Raw genomic sequence first — 17735 nt, 5'->3', positions numbered from 1 at the left:
TTCACCTGTTGCCATAACCAGACCTTCCTAGGCCAGATACGTGGATCATAGCAAGTTCTTTGTAAGAAGCAAACTACATTACATCTGCCAGCTGTCAGGTTTTTATAGTTTTCTTTGAATTATCAAGTCACTGTCATCATTAGAAAAGAGACACTTGCCTGGAAAGCCCAAGCCACTGTGTCACCTCTTCCACTCCTCTAAACTATCCCCTGTGTTTTTAACTGTGTTAGAATAAACTCTCCACTTCTTTGGACCAAGTCAGAATTGGTTACCCATAAAAACACCCACTGCAATATATTTGCATACATCTATGAAAGGAGAAAATATAATCACTTTATTTTCAGTATACAGACTAAATCCCACCATAAAATAATGAGAGAGCACATGTGAATAGAATACTCTGCACTTAAGAAAGCCCACATCTGCCATGTCTGTGGAACCCATCGTTTGCCGTGTGGTGCTCACAGCTCTCCAGCACCACTTCCAAAAGCAGCTGCAGTACTCCCAGGAGCAACACTGCATCCACTACAATTCAAACAATGCTCCCAGGCTGCATAGAAGTGCTACATTTTCCTGTATACCTTGAAATACTAGTTAGGTACAACACTATTTCATCACTTCTGCTCCCAAACTATGTCAAGTCCCCCTCCCACCCTTACACCAAAGCAAGAATTACTTCTACAAGGAGGTAAAATCAGCAAGTTGGGGCAATACAAACTTCAGAGGTGCAGAACGATGGCATACTGTGATCTGCAGCACATGAACATGCAGCACAGACTGCAAGGCATAAATACTGATGAGTTGCACCCAGGTGCAAATGCACAATTGCCTCTGTAAAGCTCTCTCTATGGTGCGACTCCTTCCATGTCACACACACCAGTGGGTGTGTTATTGCTTGTAGTAAATTGAAGAAGAATTGGACCTACATAAGAAATTCACTCGCAAAGCACAAAAGTCACCAGTGGCCTCTAAGCAGCTCTACAAACTGATCCTTGCAGCTGGATTTTTGCCGCATGCTCCACACCAGTGGTCGGCTACAATATTCTGCAGTTCAAAACCTGCATCTCCCATCCTCTAGCAAACACTATCAGTGTCTTCTCTGACTCATATTTAAATGCACAACTGCAGGCAGCATAAAGTAGTACTAATTTTCATAAAATTCATCACGTACATCTTCACTGAACTTAAGAACAGGTGACCTGGGCTGTAATGGCAAAGGCCAGTAATGCCTTATCCTCTCAACACCCAAAAGTCAACAGAAGAGGAGCTGACATTATTGCAGATATTATTACATGTCCAGCAGAGCAGACACATTATCACTGGATTTTCAGGCTGCCAACAACCTACCTTGCCCATGGTGACCAAAAGTGTTTAAGAATCCACACTTCATACCTTGCACCTCTAATTGAATGCAAAGTTTACAACTGAGTGTCTTTAAGGAGTAATAAAGCAGCTCTTGGGATTTCTTTCCAAGCAGACACTGACTTAAAGGCTCAATACAAACTCACAGTGTTACAGGGGACTCTCAGTCAGTCACTGACAACTCCCTAAATCTTCTCTTACAGTTACATGCTGCACAATCACTTTCTTTCCAAATACATCCTGACTATAACCTTGTTTTATAGCCTCTCTTGCTAACTATACTCTTCATATAAGTTCTGACTGCAAATGCTGTCCTTAATAAGTATCATAAAATTGACTGATTATTTCCTGTCTACTGGTGCTCCAGATGCAATGCTACCTACAAAAACATACAACTAATTCTTCCAGCAAGTGATTCAAACCAGCACTGCTCTCAAACAGCAGGTTGGCAAAGGTGGACTGCAGATTGCAAAGTCTCCAAGCTTACCATATCACAAAGTGAGGTAGCAACAAGCAGCCTTTGAAATAGCATTGTCTCTGTATTTTCCCCTAGTATTAAATTCCTCTTGCACACAATGTAGTGAGCGAACCAGAGGCTTCTCTGGAGCAGTGGAAGAAGAAAAGAGATGGTAAATAAATAACAAATGATAAGAAGAATTAGGCCAATAGCTTTGCAAAGTTTTCCTTTTTGGTACCAGCACTGAGCACTGCTCATTTTCAGGTGGAGAGGAATACAAAACACTTCAGTCTCTTTGTGAGCTTAAAGTCCAAGTGACTTCTGCACAATCTGCTTGGCAATTTTGTTAAACTGTTCTCTGTCTTCCCGCCACATCTTGGAGGCATCTACATTGGCTCCACTTTCATCATTTGGCTCTGAAACGAGAAAAACTGAAAGGTAGGTGGACAGGCAGGCAATGGAGCAAGACCCTCTCGCTTCTTCAATAATGCCTCTGTACTGCCACTTCCCTGCAGCTCTGACATGATTCCCCTGCTTGGGACTAAAGAAACATCACTAGAAAGAAAATCCAGTGACAGCCACTGGATTCCCAAATGGTTCTGACTGAACTGATCACAAGAGAATATCACAGCAAGATCGAATTTATGTAGAGACAAGTGGCAGAGGAGCAGTACTTTCTTTTGTTTATGCTCTCAGCAGCTGAGCCCCAGCATGCACATGGAACACCACAATGAGGAACCACCAGTGCTGTCAAGGCGGTGTAAAACTGCATGCTGCTCCCTGCAAAATGTCTCTTTCTGGTTTTGCAGCTTCACAGACACAAAGCCCTCCCAACCAGGCCACCCAAACAGGCTCCATCACGCTTTGGAATAGCTTGTTCTATTAAAAAACAACAAAACGGACCAAGAAAACCCATAAAACGCTTTCATTTCTGTAACATCTCTCATTTGAGGATTTCAGGGCATTTTACAAAATACATTAAACCCCCATGATTCCAACACTTAATTTTGTACAGAGGTAAGCTGCAATGTGGGATTCATTAAGCTGATGGTCAGCATAAAGTGGGACAACTGTCGACAGGATTACACAAATCATTAAGATGGAACATGCTCTACCCACTTTGCTTCACACACTAGTCCAAATCCACTCCAACCTAGTTAATAGTAGACATCTTGGGCTCTTATCTTTCTTGATTCAATCACAGAATCCCAGACTGGTTTTGGTCAGAAGGGACCTTAAAGCTCATCCAGTTCCAACCCCCTGCCATGGGCAGGGACACCTTCCACTAGACCAGGTTGCTCCAAGCCCCATTCAACCTGGACTTGAACACTGCCAGGGATGAGGCAGCTACAGCTTCTCTGGGCACCCTGTGCCACTGCCTCACCACCTCCATAGTTAAGGGACACAGTGGACAATGCTGATGGCCTGCCCTTAAAAGACAGTAGACGTCTAAAATCTTTTATCATTCAAAACTGATTCTGAGGGACACATCTCTGTTCTTTTCGGGCAGTTCAGTGGCTCTGTCCACTATGTGGAAACAGATGCATCTTTCAGAGAGCTCAACACAACAGAGCTGAACCACAGCCGTTGCTGGATTTAGGGAAAGGCTGTACAAGAAGTTTTTTCACCCCACTCCTCTTCTGAAGAAGCCTTCCTCTGAACCACAGATGGCAGAATGGGGTACATGAGAAATAACAAACAGAAATGGAGGGTGCTGTCTTGTTAATCTCCCATGGACTCGAGTTAGAGCTGGCTCAACCAGCTTCTAAAGCCAAATCCAACACAGGCTGTAATCAATACCCTTACAACCTGCAAGAGTTGAATGGACATCACAGACAAATACAAAGATGAAGCCCAGGTTTTGTGCAGGAGCAGGCAACCTGGGGAGCCTCTGGACCCATGTGACCATCACTATCTGCTCCGCTGCGCTGAGCAGCTTTAAATGCCCTTTGCTCACTTAAAAAACATCAAACAGCAGGAAGCAGCTCTAGCTAACTCAATAACTGCTATCTGAGCTGCTTAATAAGACAGCAGTCCTTACCTGCCAGCATGCTAACAACTGACAAGAGGATCTTTTCCACACTCTGCACGGGACTCCACCGCTCAGCACTGCTTTCATATCCCATGGGATCATCCCCAGGAGCATGAAGAATAGAGATGCAAACTCTGCCATCTGGGTAAACTGCACAAGAAGTAAAGGGGATTGATTGTTACTTAGTGGAAATACTTGACCTCTCCAGATCTTTAGCAGAGATTAGTATTTGGACTTGGCCTTCCTATGACTGAAGCTAAGCCTCTTCCAAAGGCAAGAAGACACAAAATCTGACAGAAATCTAGCAAAAATCTCCTTTAAGCAAATCCGACAAACTTGAGTCATCCTTCCCCAGCAGAAGCCTGCTGGGAGCACTTTTGTCATTTAATAACCAGTGACAGGATCTGTGGAAAAAATAAGAGATGCAGCCTGATGGAACAAGGCAAGTATTTATGCATACACACAGTTTCAAGTAAGTAACCAGTCCTCTCTAAATCAAAGGACAACAGTCACAGAGCACTGAATGCATGCTGGAGTTCTTCATGAGACTGAGACTGGAAAAAGAATTAAGCAAACCAGCTCTGCTGCAGCAAAGAGGAAAACTGGTATGTTATGAGCAACATAATTGATCCTATTTTGAACATTATGGAGGTGCAACCAGAATAGTTCAGACTACTGCTTTTAATTTTGCTTAAAGCTCAGAAGGATTAAATTGCCTGGAAACAAGGTAACCTATCAATTAAGGATACAGCCATCTTCCCCTCCCACCTTTAGTGCAAGCAAAGCATCTGCAACAAGTCAGAGACACTGGGCTCCACCGACTTGATAATGAGGGCAAAGAAAGCTTGAAGAGAGAACACAGAGAGAATGGAGTTTGAAACACTGCTTTAGCAACATGGCCTAAAGCTGCAGCCTCTCAAGGAAGGAAAACTTCAGCCCAGTACTTTCAGTGCTTCCATTCCTTGGGTGACCAACCTGTGCCACTGCCAGGAAAACAAGACAAAACAAAAAGAGGGAATAACCGCTGGAAGCAGTTGGGCTCATTTTCAGTTCTTTCCATTCACTCAGCTAATGTCTGCACAAGCCTGCAACATGTAAGCACTTTGGAAGACTTTTATTTACGTCCCCTCCTGCAGCCCCAGGCTGGGGACTAGAGCTGGTCTAGCCATAGCTGGAAGAGGTGAAAACAGCACATGCTGAATCAGCACTTCTCCTTGCAAGTTAAAAACACACTGGTAGAAGGTATTTCACTTGTAAGTTACTCTAATGTCTTTATGCAGAACCTCATTTAAAACAGCTGGACCGTAGCAGCACAGTCAAGACAGCAAAAGTTGATTCCTCTGATGTACTCATCTTCCCACTTTTTCACTAAATGCTCATGCAAGACTTGCTATTAATTACTACTTGAAGTTATCTTCACCAGAGCATCCATGAACATCATTTTAAGAGAAGATAGTTCTGTGGTGTCTCAGTTCCCCATGTACATAACACAAACTGCAAAGATAAGGGAAAACAACAGACTTCTTAAACATTATCCTTGCAATTCCTTAGAGGTGGAGGATTAAGCACTTAAGCCACTCAATTTCTACAGCCTGTCTGGGTAGAAACAGACCATCACAATACCACCTGAGAAGCACAATTCTAGAGTCTACTTTTGGTGATCTCAATTTTAGATTGGCATCACCCAGAATCCCAAGACTTTAAAAAGCACTCACACGTAACACGAGAGCCAGGCAGTTTGTGCCTCTCCACAAGCCACTCCTCCCTCCTATGTTGCGCACAAAGCAGCTGCCAGCAGCAAACCTCAAGCCAAGGCCAAAACTGGAGCTGCAGAGTATTGTGTGGACATGGATTTTCTCATGGAGACCAGTCCTGCCAAGAAGTTTGGGTGAATGAGTCCAGCTGGAGCAAGGTGCCAATGCAGCCACACTGCTTCCAGGTGCCAAACTCTGCATTGCTGCAGACATCAGAGCTTCAGCGATAATGCTATATTGCCTTGGGCATGTCCACACAGTTCTACACTGTGATATGCAGGTGTGTCTTTCACAGGAGAACAGAAAGATGTGGACTAAATGGGCAAGGATCTGCATCAGTGGTACTCTGAGGAGGGAAGAACAGAACTTCAAGAAATTGCAAAACTCCTTGGAATAGGATGAAATAAATTGATTTCCAGCTGAGATTAAGATTTGTGTTTGCAAGCGCAGGAATGTCAGCTGGGAAGGAAACACTAGGCAGGAAGGCAGCATTTTTGTTTTACTGCTCTCAAGCGGCAGATGCCTAATAGCCTAGAATATAGATCCAGTCCCTTCAATTACTTCCACTGAAAAGTCTTAAGATAATCTTGTCACCGTGAGAATTGCAGAGAAAAGGCCAGCAAAGCCTTAATATTAAATACCTGCAAACATGTCATCGGCTTGAACAGAGCACTCTGTGTGTACCATCAGAAATACTGCTAAACCTGAGAGAGAATCACCCTTGGTAAGGATGCCAGCCCTCCTGCTGCAAAAGTTAGGTTTTAAGGTGCACAAACAATCCACTTTCCCACATGTCCTGCTGCATCAGACTTACTGTTCGGATGGAACATCTCACACGTGAACCTCATTTTCGGAGGACTTAATGGGTAGTCGAGTGGGAAGCTCAGAACAGCAGGGAACACCCCATACTCGAAACAGGTGTCTTCTGGACCCCTAGAGACAAATAAAAGGCTATTCACCAGAGTTTTAAATACTTTTTTCACCCAAATTCTTGTCTAATGAGATGTGAGGTTTGGGCCATATCAATCTCCCTCAGAAAACAAAGAGTTAATGCACTCTTGCCCCCCACCTCATAAACTTAAATCCAAATATAGGGCTTGGGAGGGAAGGGGGAAATCAAAGCTTGCACACTAAATTACTAGGAAGGTCACAACACTGCTTAATTAGCAGGGTGTGTCTGGATAAAACTGGAGTATCTGGCTTCAAGGCATGTTCCAGGATTTGAGCATCTGCACGACAAGAGAACGCAGAGGCAGGTGTGGGACTCCTGTGCCTTTGAAGATACTGTTATGCTGCACAAGACAAAGATGGCAAATGCTATAGCTCAAAAATAATTTACAAAACCCACGGAGATTCAAGCTGCCAGTTTCGAGCACAACCACCCATCAACACTTATCACTGACTGACGAACACACCCCACAACAATGCTTTATGAAAATACAAACAAAGCTCAGGGACCGTAATTGCTAGATGCAGGACAACAATGTCTCTTTGCAGACTTAAAGTACTTAGTTTGCACACCCTTAAGTGCACGCAGAGAACAAATGGCTTCATCAGGGCTCCTGCAGAAACATTTCCTTGTGTTCGCCATCTAGTTCAAAGTGCAATGAAGTTGAGAATATAAAGACAAGTATTTCACCCTCCCTAAGCAAAACGGTTTTGGAAAGTGAGCAAAAAATTTTCTTAGCCATGATTTATTAAAACTTGATGCACCATGTGGAAGTTATAACACAAACATGATCTCCCTTGATTGGAAAGTACAAAACAAGCTTCACCACTTGAAAATCTTAGCCAAGAAGACCTTATGTATTCAGTAAAAAGCTTTTCAAATGACAGTTATACTGTCTGGGAAATACGGTTTAGGAATATATTAATGCTTCCTCCTCTTCACAATGCACACTCTCCATGCCAGAAAGAACATGAAAGTTCAAGGACTCCTAACAGCTAAGACTGCAAAACCTAAAGCCCTAGAAGGCTCACTCTCCTGAACTTTGGGATTCAAAAGACTTGGCTGATAGATAAACACGAGAATGACATGATTTAACCCTGAGCATTGACATTGGCAGGTAAGATTAGAGGAACGCATCAACACATAGCAAGAATGAAAGCTTAACCAGCTCAACCATTTTGATCCCCTTCTGGCCTTTTCCCTAATTTGGTCAGGATTTAATTTACATCTGAATGCATTTTTTCATGAACATTTTAATTCCAGCTGCATTTTAAAGGCTTATTGTTGAACTTCTAAGAGTATGTACATACACCCATTGAAAAGCTGGTGGGTGTCTCATGTTCTGTTTTGAGAGCAAACATACAGCTTTAAGGGCTCTTCTGTCAAATATATGAACCCAACATGCTCCATTTTAGGACCTGTATTCTGTGAGCAAAATGTTTTTGTTTTAACCATTCAGTGCTGCCAGGATCAACTTCAAAGAAATGATTAAAGCTGATCCAAGACAGCATTTGCAACTACAAAACACTCAGGCCACAGCATTCAAACTTGACAGCACCACTTTCAGTTCAAAAAGGACATTGGCAGGGTCGGAGAAGTAACGAGCAAAGCACCTTTTGCAATCACACCACCTGCTCTGCGAAGGTTTCAAAGCACATGGACATGGACAGTGGGATCGAGTGCACCCTCAGCAAGTTTGCCAGCAATAAGCTGTGTGATGTAGTTGACACGCTGCAGGGCAGGGAAGCCATTCAGAGGAAACTGAACAGGCTGGAGAGGTGGGCCTGGGCAAACCTCATGAAGCTCAACAAGGCCAAGTGCAAAGTCCTGCACCTCGGTTGGGGCAACCCTAAGCACAAATACAGGATGACTTGCCAGAGAACCAAGCTGCTTAGCTGTGTGAGAGATACAACAAACAACTCTGCTGACATAAGACATAGCATGAAAAGAAGAAACTCTGAACTCCACAAGCTGGCTGATTTAGGCAAGGGGAAGAAAAGGCTGGTGGGTATATCTGCCAAAATATGAGGGAAAAGCGCATTGACAAAACCAATTCTGTAATCACAGCTTCACGTACATTGTAAATGGTTTCTTATTTGTAAAAAGATGCTGAAAAGAGACCAAAACCCACAGTCACCAGATGCTCAAAAGGGGAATTCCACACTAAACAAATTCATAAGCCTAATTATGTATTCAATTACCTTTTCTAGACAGGTTTTTGGTAAGCTGACTTCAATTTACCCTGTTTAGTTTTCAAACAATCTTTAGGCTAATAAAGCTCTTAACAATTATGTGAGGTTTGTGTCTTTTGGGGATAAACTTTAGTAGCATACACGTGTATATGCCAACCAAAGAGGACAAACCTTGGTCTTGAAATGCTGGTCACAAACTTGCACAACACAGTGCAGCGCTACAGTAATGACTGTTAGGATGGTAAACTCTCTTGACATGCTGGGGCTGCAGCAGTCACCCTGCTGCGAAGATCTGGCTTTCACATACTCTAATTCAGCATCTGTGTGATGTCTTATCAAAAGGGTGTATTTCATGCCAGGCTCCAAACCTCCACTGTTCAGAAAGTTCACATCGTATTTTCAGTTCTGGATCCATTACACTCACTTTGAGAGCATAAGAACTGTTCCATCATTCAGACATGTCAATCAGCCTTAACATGCATATGTTTAATATTTCTCCAGCACTGCTACTACAGGCAAGAACACCAGAAATACAAATTATTATTACTATTATTTTAAATACCATTATTCTACCCCTGAGCCAAACTCTTCCAATAATATATGTAACATCAGCTAGCCCACCTCTGAACTGATAAATGGGCAATGCCTTTTCCCTCTTAGGTCTCTTTCTTATTTAGTTGCCATTACATGTGCTCAAGGCTTACATAAATTGGGTGAAAGAAAAAAAATAGAAGTATTCTCTTCATTACTACACCACTCGCCTTTTGCACTTCATCTATCTAAAAGTTTAAAGGCAGCTTTACTTCATGTCCTCACCCTTGCTTCTTTCATTCCCTGAATCTCACACAGCACATTTGAGATTACAAAACATTAGAGAAGATAATCACAGACAAACACAAACAAGCCATTTAGCTTGCTTTCCAAATGTATGCAAACATTTCTACTATTAGAGTTGGGTAAAAAGATGAAAGTAACCAAACATGTTTAGGGTAAACATGTTTCTATTGTACCACAGCTTCAGAATTTAGCAGATCTTAAAATATAATTTAATATGACACACACAATACAGAAACCAAAATGAAAGTGCCTCCGCCTCTCACTTTGCGCTGACAAAGGCCTGAAGCTCAACACTCAGCATTTTAAAGGGCTTTCAAGTCTGCAAGCAGCTCCTCTGTTGTTTAAGAATTTGTTATGGGAAATATAAGAAAAAGTATTTTCTAGGTAATGAAAAATGCAAAAGTACTCCTGTGTGTCCCCCATGAAAGCTCTACTTAACCACATAGTCTCTGCTAGGAGAAGGTACCAATAGGCAGGAATTTCCCTCCATATCCCAGGAAGTTCATTAAATCCTCTGGGATTTCTAAACTCTAAGCAATGCACAGCTGTCTGAACTCAAATTTGGTACATTAGAAAACATGTGTCTCAGAAGAAACATCCCACTTGCAGAAAGAAAAAGCATAAGACCCTGCAGCCAAACTCGTAGGTAATTTGTTGCCTGACACCAGTTTCCATGCCAGGTGTTTATTTTCAGGGGACTAAGCTCCCAGGAAGTACAATCTGTTTATTACAGAATAAATTGCTGTACATAAGCAGAGGCATTTGCCAACTCTTCATATCAATCAGCAAACAAGCAGTGGTAATCCAAACCTCCATTTACCAGACCTAAAATAACTCAGAGGCTCATGCCCACCATAAAGGAGGATCACCCACGCAGCCAGCTTGTGTGGAATAGGTGATGTACTACAGCTCGGGAAGCTTTTGTATTGGTTGTGTGCCTGACCCCAAGACACAGAAATCTTGTTTTTCATCCCAAGACAACATGCTCCAAGCTAATAGAGGAGATAGGGAAATTCTGCCACCCACACTAGTTGAGAATCTCATAAGTCAGCACTGGTGGTTGCACTGAAAACCTGCTAAGAGCACAGCAGGGATGCTATGAGCAGGGGCTCCTTAGCACTGGCTGAGGGAAAGGAAATCACCAACTCTTACTAAAGGAGTCATGAAATACAGAGCCTGGATCTACCGTAACAACAGACCATCAGCTTCAATACAGACTTAGCTGTTTAGAGCATCTTCACCTTTTAATTCTGTAGTATTTGTGTAATATGCCAGAGCCAAGTGACAAAGGTCTCTTTTCTTCTCCCCTACTGTTTTCTTGAACCTTATTGTGTAAAGATCATGAGTTATCACATGTACCCAAATTTTCCACAGAGGGTACAGCATGAGAAAAGAGTACGAGCAAGAGAGAAAACAACTTGTAAGATGCTGGGCAAGAAGATTTTGTCTTTTCATGGCAACTTTTGCTATGAACAACTGTACCCATCAGTTTGGGAGTGGAAGGGGAGAACACATCTCTGTAAAGAAGTCTTTGTCACCTTCCAAACCACAAAAGGTAGTGATCAGAGAGGTATTCACCAAGAAAAGAGCTTTCTACACAGAACCACTGCACTCAATGTCTTTACATGACCAGACAATTCATGAAGTGTAAAATTCAAGACTTTTTTTTTTTCTTAGTTGAACTTCTTTCTCAGCTCAATCCCATTCCATTTTTTCTGGAAAAAAAAAACAACTGAAGAGCAAGTGAACTCATTTTAAATGTTGATTTTTTATTTTCCTCTTATCCCTGATAATCTGTGTATTTTGCTCCACTTAGAGCATGAGAAAAGCACAGCCTGTATTTGCAGCCCAGTAATGTTCCCAACAGGTTTGTGTGACCTACAAACAATTCATTGTTTCCTACAGTGTTCATATACGCAACATATATTCAAGGGAGCCCAAACGATGATTCCTGTCAAGTTTGCAAGTTACTTATGCTTTAGGTATGGTTACCCCAACCCCTGCAGTGTTCAAGGCCAGGTTGGACAGGCTTGGAGCAGCCTGGTCTAGTGGAAGGTGTCCCTGCCCATGGCAGGGGTTGGAACTGGATGAGCTTTAAGGTCTCTTCCAACCCAAACCATTCTGTGATTCTATGTTGCTTATTATCATGACACCTGTACAACAAATGATCACTTAAGTCCCAATGCTGCCTCTGTCACACTCTTTAAATTCCAAATATAATTTCCTGTTCAGGTCTGAAAGGAAACTCCCAAAGGCAAAGACTGATGTTACGCACAAGTGGTATTTTTTTTATATTCTTGTTCTCCTAGAAGCTAATCACAGTGTGCAAGTGCTGATTTTGGATACAAAACTGTATTAACTCACATAATAAGAGCTTCCCATTCAAAGAAGTTCTCTTCATTCACAGGACCTATGAAATAAAAATAAAACAATGCTTAGTGCTACCTCAACACAAAGCTACAACTTCACCACGCACAAAACCTGCTCAGCTCCTCACCTGCTACAATCCCCTCGGGTGGGTTCAGGGTCAGCTCTGTAAAAAAAAAAACACAAGCAAGGTTAACACGACCTGCAAAACCAAGCATTTTGGCTAGCATCTGGGTGGCCAAAGCTTAGCACAGAAGCCCCACCAGCAAACACCCTTGGAGAAAACCTTGAGGACACCACTGGGCAAAACTTCCCATTAAGAAGGCCCAGAATCTCACTGCTTACAATGTAACTTCTTCATGCAATGGTTTTCTAGGCAAAATTATTTGTCTTTTCATGCTTTTTTGGGCTCCTAAAACTCCTGTCTTCCCAGAGTCAACAATTTTAAACTGAGAAGGAAGAAAAAAATGTCTTTCTACAAAGCACGGGAAACTCTGCTTTTGGACCACTGTAGTATCTGCAGGTACAAACTCAACAGCCTGAAGACAATACAGGTTGTAACCCTGTAACCTCCCTACACCAATTCAGACTTGACAGCATCTCAACCCTAGAACCCAAATGACACAGAAAGTTGGAGAAGCCGAAGCAAGGGAGATTCGACAAGCAGCTCTCTTCCTTGAACACAATCCAACTCCTCCTGTGTGGCCTGGAACAGGTGAATCAAAACCAAAGCAGCAATAAAGCAGCCATGGCTGCACACAGCAAGTGTGAATCCATCAATCCTCATTTTCTGTAGGAAACTAGTACAATTCCCAATTCATACTATAACCTTCAGCATCAGTACCACATTTCAAGCCTGCTGAAGCCCAGCCCCTTGTGTGCTGATAAAATAATAACCCATTTTTCTACTACCCAATGCAATGACCATCAACTTCTGGTTTCCAAGGTCCTGTGGAGTAGTAAGCAGTGGCAAGGTGAAGTTCAACCATGCACAGGCACCCAGTGGACCTGCAGTCCCTGGTGGGACTCAGCACCAACCCCACAGCTCCAAGCAAGACGCAGGGCAGCTGGCAGGACTGGTGGCAGAAGGTGACACCACGACGGTGTCAGACTGGAGGTGAAAGTAGTAAGGCCAAATGTTTTGCTGACCTAGAATGGTGTTTCCTACCTGATGGCCTGTGGACAACTAGTAGCCCATAACACATAAAACACAGCCACAGGAAACACCACATGCACTCCCACGTATGAAAACAAGCAGGAACATGGACCCAGGGAATATGGGAAGTCCCAAAGAGATAAACGAGACACTTGACCTGATTTCCATGAAGCTATATGCCAAACTGTGGGTAGTGCTGCACAAAACAGCACATGAAGTTTGTCTTAAAATAGCTAAGTTACTGTTGGACTCAAAACCATGCTGAGATACACTGACAGGAAAGATAGCAAAACTCTTCTGTTCATTGAGAATTCTATTAACTTTGGCACAGACCTCTCCAATTGAAGTTCAAAAACACAGCAAGCAGACTGAAACTCAGCATTACGGTTTCCCATTACATCCTGGTGCTAAGGAGCAAGCTTTTCCCACTTGAGAGTGGGTCTCTAACAGCTTTTCTTGCTGATGTTTTTAGACAGAAAGAGGGAGATGGCAAACCCAGGAGCTCCTGGAATCATTTTGCTCCATCTTGTGGCTCCCTCTAAGAAGAAAATCCCTCTGATTTCCCACAATTTCCCTTTGCCACTGACCAAAGTGCTAAAGAGGTTTCTATCCTTAAGAATCAGGCAAAGTGGTAACTGGGCAGTGCAGAGGCGCATGAGCTTTGATTTTGAGTGGCTGCTCCAATACCTGGTCACTGAGGAAGGAACAAACTCCTTTTCCACATGGATGGTCACATCCTATTCTGTGATTTTTCTAGAGCTGTTCAAAGGGAAAATGGGAGCAGAGTTTACAGGGAAACATGGATCCTAAAACTACACCAGCTACTTGAGAGAGCTGGCTTGCACAAAGTGAGAGCCACTAGCCACCTCCCTCAATCCCCTTTCTTTGACAGGCAAGACCAGCAGAAAGACTTAACAGGAGCCCTGGATGCAGCAGCTCCTGACCCATGGCTGACTGGTGACTGTGGGTCTAGGAAAAAACCTCCAAGGAGGGGAACCTTGTGATCTGTGGGACAACGGAGGTGGGAGTGAGAGACATAGAGGGGCCCTCCTGCCACACTGTCACCAAAGCTCCATCACGTTCACCTGGAGCTGTGGGACCCCATGCGTGTTCTTGTGGGGAACTCCCTGCTCAGACACCTGCTGGGTGCACGTTGGAGGAGCCCATGGTGGTGCAGCACACACCACCTGATTCACAGCAATGTCACTCAGCACTGGAGAGCATTTGGAGAGGTTTCCACCTTCACATCCTACACAAGGCATCCTGTTTGGCTTGCAGAGGAATTCTGCTGCATGCAGTCAGGGAATTTGCTTCCAGATGGAAACACAATGAAGTCCTAACTTGTAGCACCAGAGCTAAACCTTACTTTGAAGCTTTGCTTGTAAGCTGAGACTGAATGCAACAGAACTGACACTACTGAAGTGCAATGCTTCTATTAGGAATATGGGGCAGATTCAGCGCAATCAACACCTCCCTTTTAATTTCACTGATCATTAGGGAGTCATTAGATGCAAATTACACCTAAGCCAAAAAGAGAAGAACTAAACCAAACCCTCTTGTTAAAGCAGTTAATAAAAGATGGATCACATTCTTAACAGAGAAGTTCAGCAGTATGCTGTCTAAAAACTGTATCAATTTAGCATATCCCCAAGGTGACTAAACACACAAGACTTGGGAAATATTAAGGGCACATACTCGCTTCAGTGTCTGACAGCATCTGAACTGAAGATGCTTGAAACCAGAATCTTGTTCTTATAAATCTGCCTCAAATTCTGTTTTATTTTCTCTTCTCTGTTGTAGCATTCAATTGGCACAAGGCAGTTTGAGCTCACAACAGACACATGGCACCGTGGGTGTCTGAGGTATTTTGTGTTATGCTCAGGAAAGAGCATTTTCAAAGCAGGTTTAACAGGGACAGCTGCAGAGACCTACTGCAAATGTTCAACCATCTTCCCCCTGGAGAGAGCAGCTCATCACAACCCACACCGGTACAGCAGCTTTCTTGTAGTCCCACATGAATTCTCTCTCTCCAAGCAATAAGGAAAGGAAGCACCCACTTCAGTGAAGCACTGTCACATTCTGTTCTGTACAATGAAGGTGTATTTTTAATGTGAATTCTTAAATCTCAGAACTAACATAATTCACAAACAAAATCTCTCCGTTCCCTATAAATGCTATCCTGGGAAACCACACGGAGAAGATTCACTTAACGTCTGCCTGTAGCACTACACCAAACTCTTTTTGATGCTGCTTTACATCACTTTTTCCTAAAGAATTCATTCATATGAGACTTTCTACTAAGATCTCACAGCTTCTCAACAATAAAGGATCAAACCTTGATTTTGGGACTAAGGGGACTTATTTCAGAGAACAGATAAAAGCAGAATCGAGTATTTTTGCAGCTTTCAGGTTCATGCTTCAGGATTACAACAGAAAAATGCAGGCTCCAACCAAACACTGTCAGCACCAGCTTCACCTGCATAACTGCATGGTGGGGTTTGCTCCCTACCCCAGGAGCTACCGGCAGCACCCAGGCAGCAGGGCCCAGGCCAGCCCCAGCCTGGCAAACACCTGTGTGATGGGTCAGGTTAGAGACCTGCACCAGCTGAGAAGAAACACTATACTGGCAGGAAATGTGCCCATAAATTATAGAATCATAGAATTGTTAGGGTTGGAAAGGACCTTAAGATCATCTAGTTCCAACCCCCCTGCCATGGGCAGGGACACCTCACACTAAACCATGTCACCCAAGGCTCTGTCCAACCTGGCCTTGAACACTGCCAGGGATGGAGCATTCACAACTTCCCTGGGCAACCCATTCCAGTGCCTCACCACCCTCACAGTAAAGAACTTCTTCCTTATACCCAATCTAAACTTCCCCTGTTTAAGTTTTAACCCATTACCCCTTGTCCTACCACTACAGTCCCTACTGAATAAATACTCTGTTTTATACAGGCTGGAGTCTTCTACTATAAGTGATGGCAAAATGAGAAACAACTCCTCATCCCTGGGCAACCTTGGGAGCTCTGAAATGACCTTCACCAGAGCAGGAAGCCAGTTCATTGAATCATCACAGAATCACAGAATGGTTTGGGTTGGAAGGGACCTTAAAGCTCATCCCTGGGCAGTGATGCCTTCCACTAGACCAGGTTGCTTCAAGCCCCATCCAACCTGGCCTTGAACACTGCCAGGGATGGGGCAGCCACAGCTTCTCCGGGGCAACCCGTGCCAGGGCCTCACCACCCTCATACGGAAGAACTTTTCCCTAATATCTAATCTAAATCTCCCCTCTCTCAGCTCAAAGCCATTCCCCCTTGTCCTGTCACTACAGGCCTCTGTAAAAAGTCCATCTTCAGATTTCTTGTAGGCACTTCCTACAGCCCAATGCCATCCTTCCCCTACCAAACACTTTTTTTTTTCTCCATTCTCCTTTCTTGCCCTCAATAAAAGCTACAACGTCACAGGACAAAGGCAACCGGGTAAACAAAAAGGGGAAAAAAAAATCTCCTGCCAAAAAAGCCACCTCTGGACATCTCACAAGCTCACGGGGGAGCAGATCATCCCCCCCCCCCGAAGAAACAGGATGTCCCCAGGGGATCCAGCCACCGTTCATCACTACCTGCAAGTCACATCTCATGCAGCTTTCTAAACAAACAAGTCTGACACTGACCACTAAATTTAAAATCTGCTATTAACTGCTGCGCTTTTACTAAGGGCTTGACAAACGCCTGTAATTAAGGCCACAAAGCTCTGCAACAGAGACTTCCGTGGCTGCTGTTTGTTCCGCCTGGAAACTTTCACCCGAAAAAAAACCAAAAAGAATGGGATAGAGGGGAAAGCAGATGCGAACCACGCACACACAGCGATCGGTGTCCCAGCAGAGGCAGCCGCCTGCTGCAACGGCGCAAGGAGAGCAACCCGGCAGCGGGAAGCGGTGCCGCCCGTGCCTTCCTCTTCCACAGCCGCACTCCAACCACCCCGGTGCGCCCTAACCTCCTGCCTCGGGTGTCGCTGCGGGCCGAGCGCCGGCTGGAACACCGCGGCGCACAGGGAGGGAGGCCTGCGGCCTACCCCGCCACCGCCCACGCGCGGCCCGCGGGCTGCCTCCCCTCCGAGGCTTTAAGAAGGATCCTGTCAGGAGGGGCAGCGGGAACCCTGAGGGGTGCCGGTCCCTGCAGTCACTTACGCTTGTACTCAGCCATCAACCGCTTCAGCGCCGTCCCCGCCATGGCGCGGCCCCGCCGCTGCCACCGCCGCTTCCGGGAGGCCGGCTAGAGAGGACGCTTTGAGACTGATCGGCTGCCCGCTCCTCCTCTATGGTACGCACTTAGTCCTCCGAGCGCCAGTGACGCGCATGCGCAGAGCGACACCGGGGCGAACAGCTCACGCGGCAGGCGGCTCGACAGGGAACTGGGAAACTCCCGGTCCTGGTTGTGATTCCTCAGGAAACAGGCTGCGGACACGGAGGGAGGAACTGCAGCTGCTTCGTGTGGAAGGGGCGATAAAGAGTGCATAAAGTTGTACTGTGCAGCAGTTCCCCGAGGAGAGTGGGTTTGCAGCTGATGGAGGGTGCACCGGCAACCCCAGAGGCTTATACCCAGCCATGTGCTTCTGCTACCTTGAGTCCCT

General features: G+C 44.5%; 1 protein-coding gene across 3 annotated transcripts; it reads right to left on the bottom strand.

The window, feature by feature from the left end:
- Positions 1–311: 311 nt before the first annotated feature.
- Positions 312–17701, bottom strand: UBE2G2 (ubiquitin conjugating enzyme E2 G2). Of its 3 annotated transcripts, none has more exons than XM_062611156.1 (6): positions 17293–17503; positions 12081–12116; positions 11948–11993; positions 6420–6538; positions 3861–4001; positions 312–2235 (listed from the first exon to the last, which is right to left on the bottom strand). In XM_062611156.1, the coding sequence occupies exons 1-6, from the start codon at positions 17333–17335 to the stop codon at positions 2123–2125; spliced, it is 498 nt and encodes a 165-aa protein (XP_062467140.1). In that variant the 5' UTR covers positions 17336–17503; the 3' UTR covers positions 312–2122. The 3 variants fall into 3 exon arrangements, with proteins under 3 accessions (XP_062467140.1, XP_062467142.1, XP_062467141.1); XM_062611157.1 differs by having other exon boundaries at positions 2158–2698; positions 17293–17701; XM_062611158.1 differs by lacking the exons at positions 11948–11993; positions 12081–12116 and having other exon boundaries at positions 17293–17486.
- Between the last annotated feature and the right edge of the window lie 34 nt (positions 17702–17735).

The sequence above is a fragment of the Pezoporus occidentalis genome, unplaced genomic scaffold (genome assembly GCF_034315485.1).
Source record: "Pezoporus occidentalis ecotype Australia unplaced genomic scaffold, CSIRO_AGI_Poc_V1 ctg151, whole genome shotgun sequence".
NCBI classification, from domain to species: domain Eukaryota; kingdom Metazoa; phylum Chordata; class Aves; order Psittaciformes; family Psittacidae; genus Pezoporus; species Pezoporus occidentalis.
Note: the sequence above shows the minus strand (reverse complement) of the source record. Positions and strands in the feature narration are given on the sequence as shown.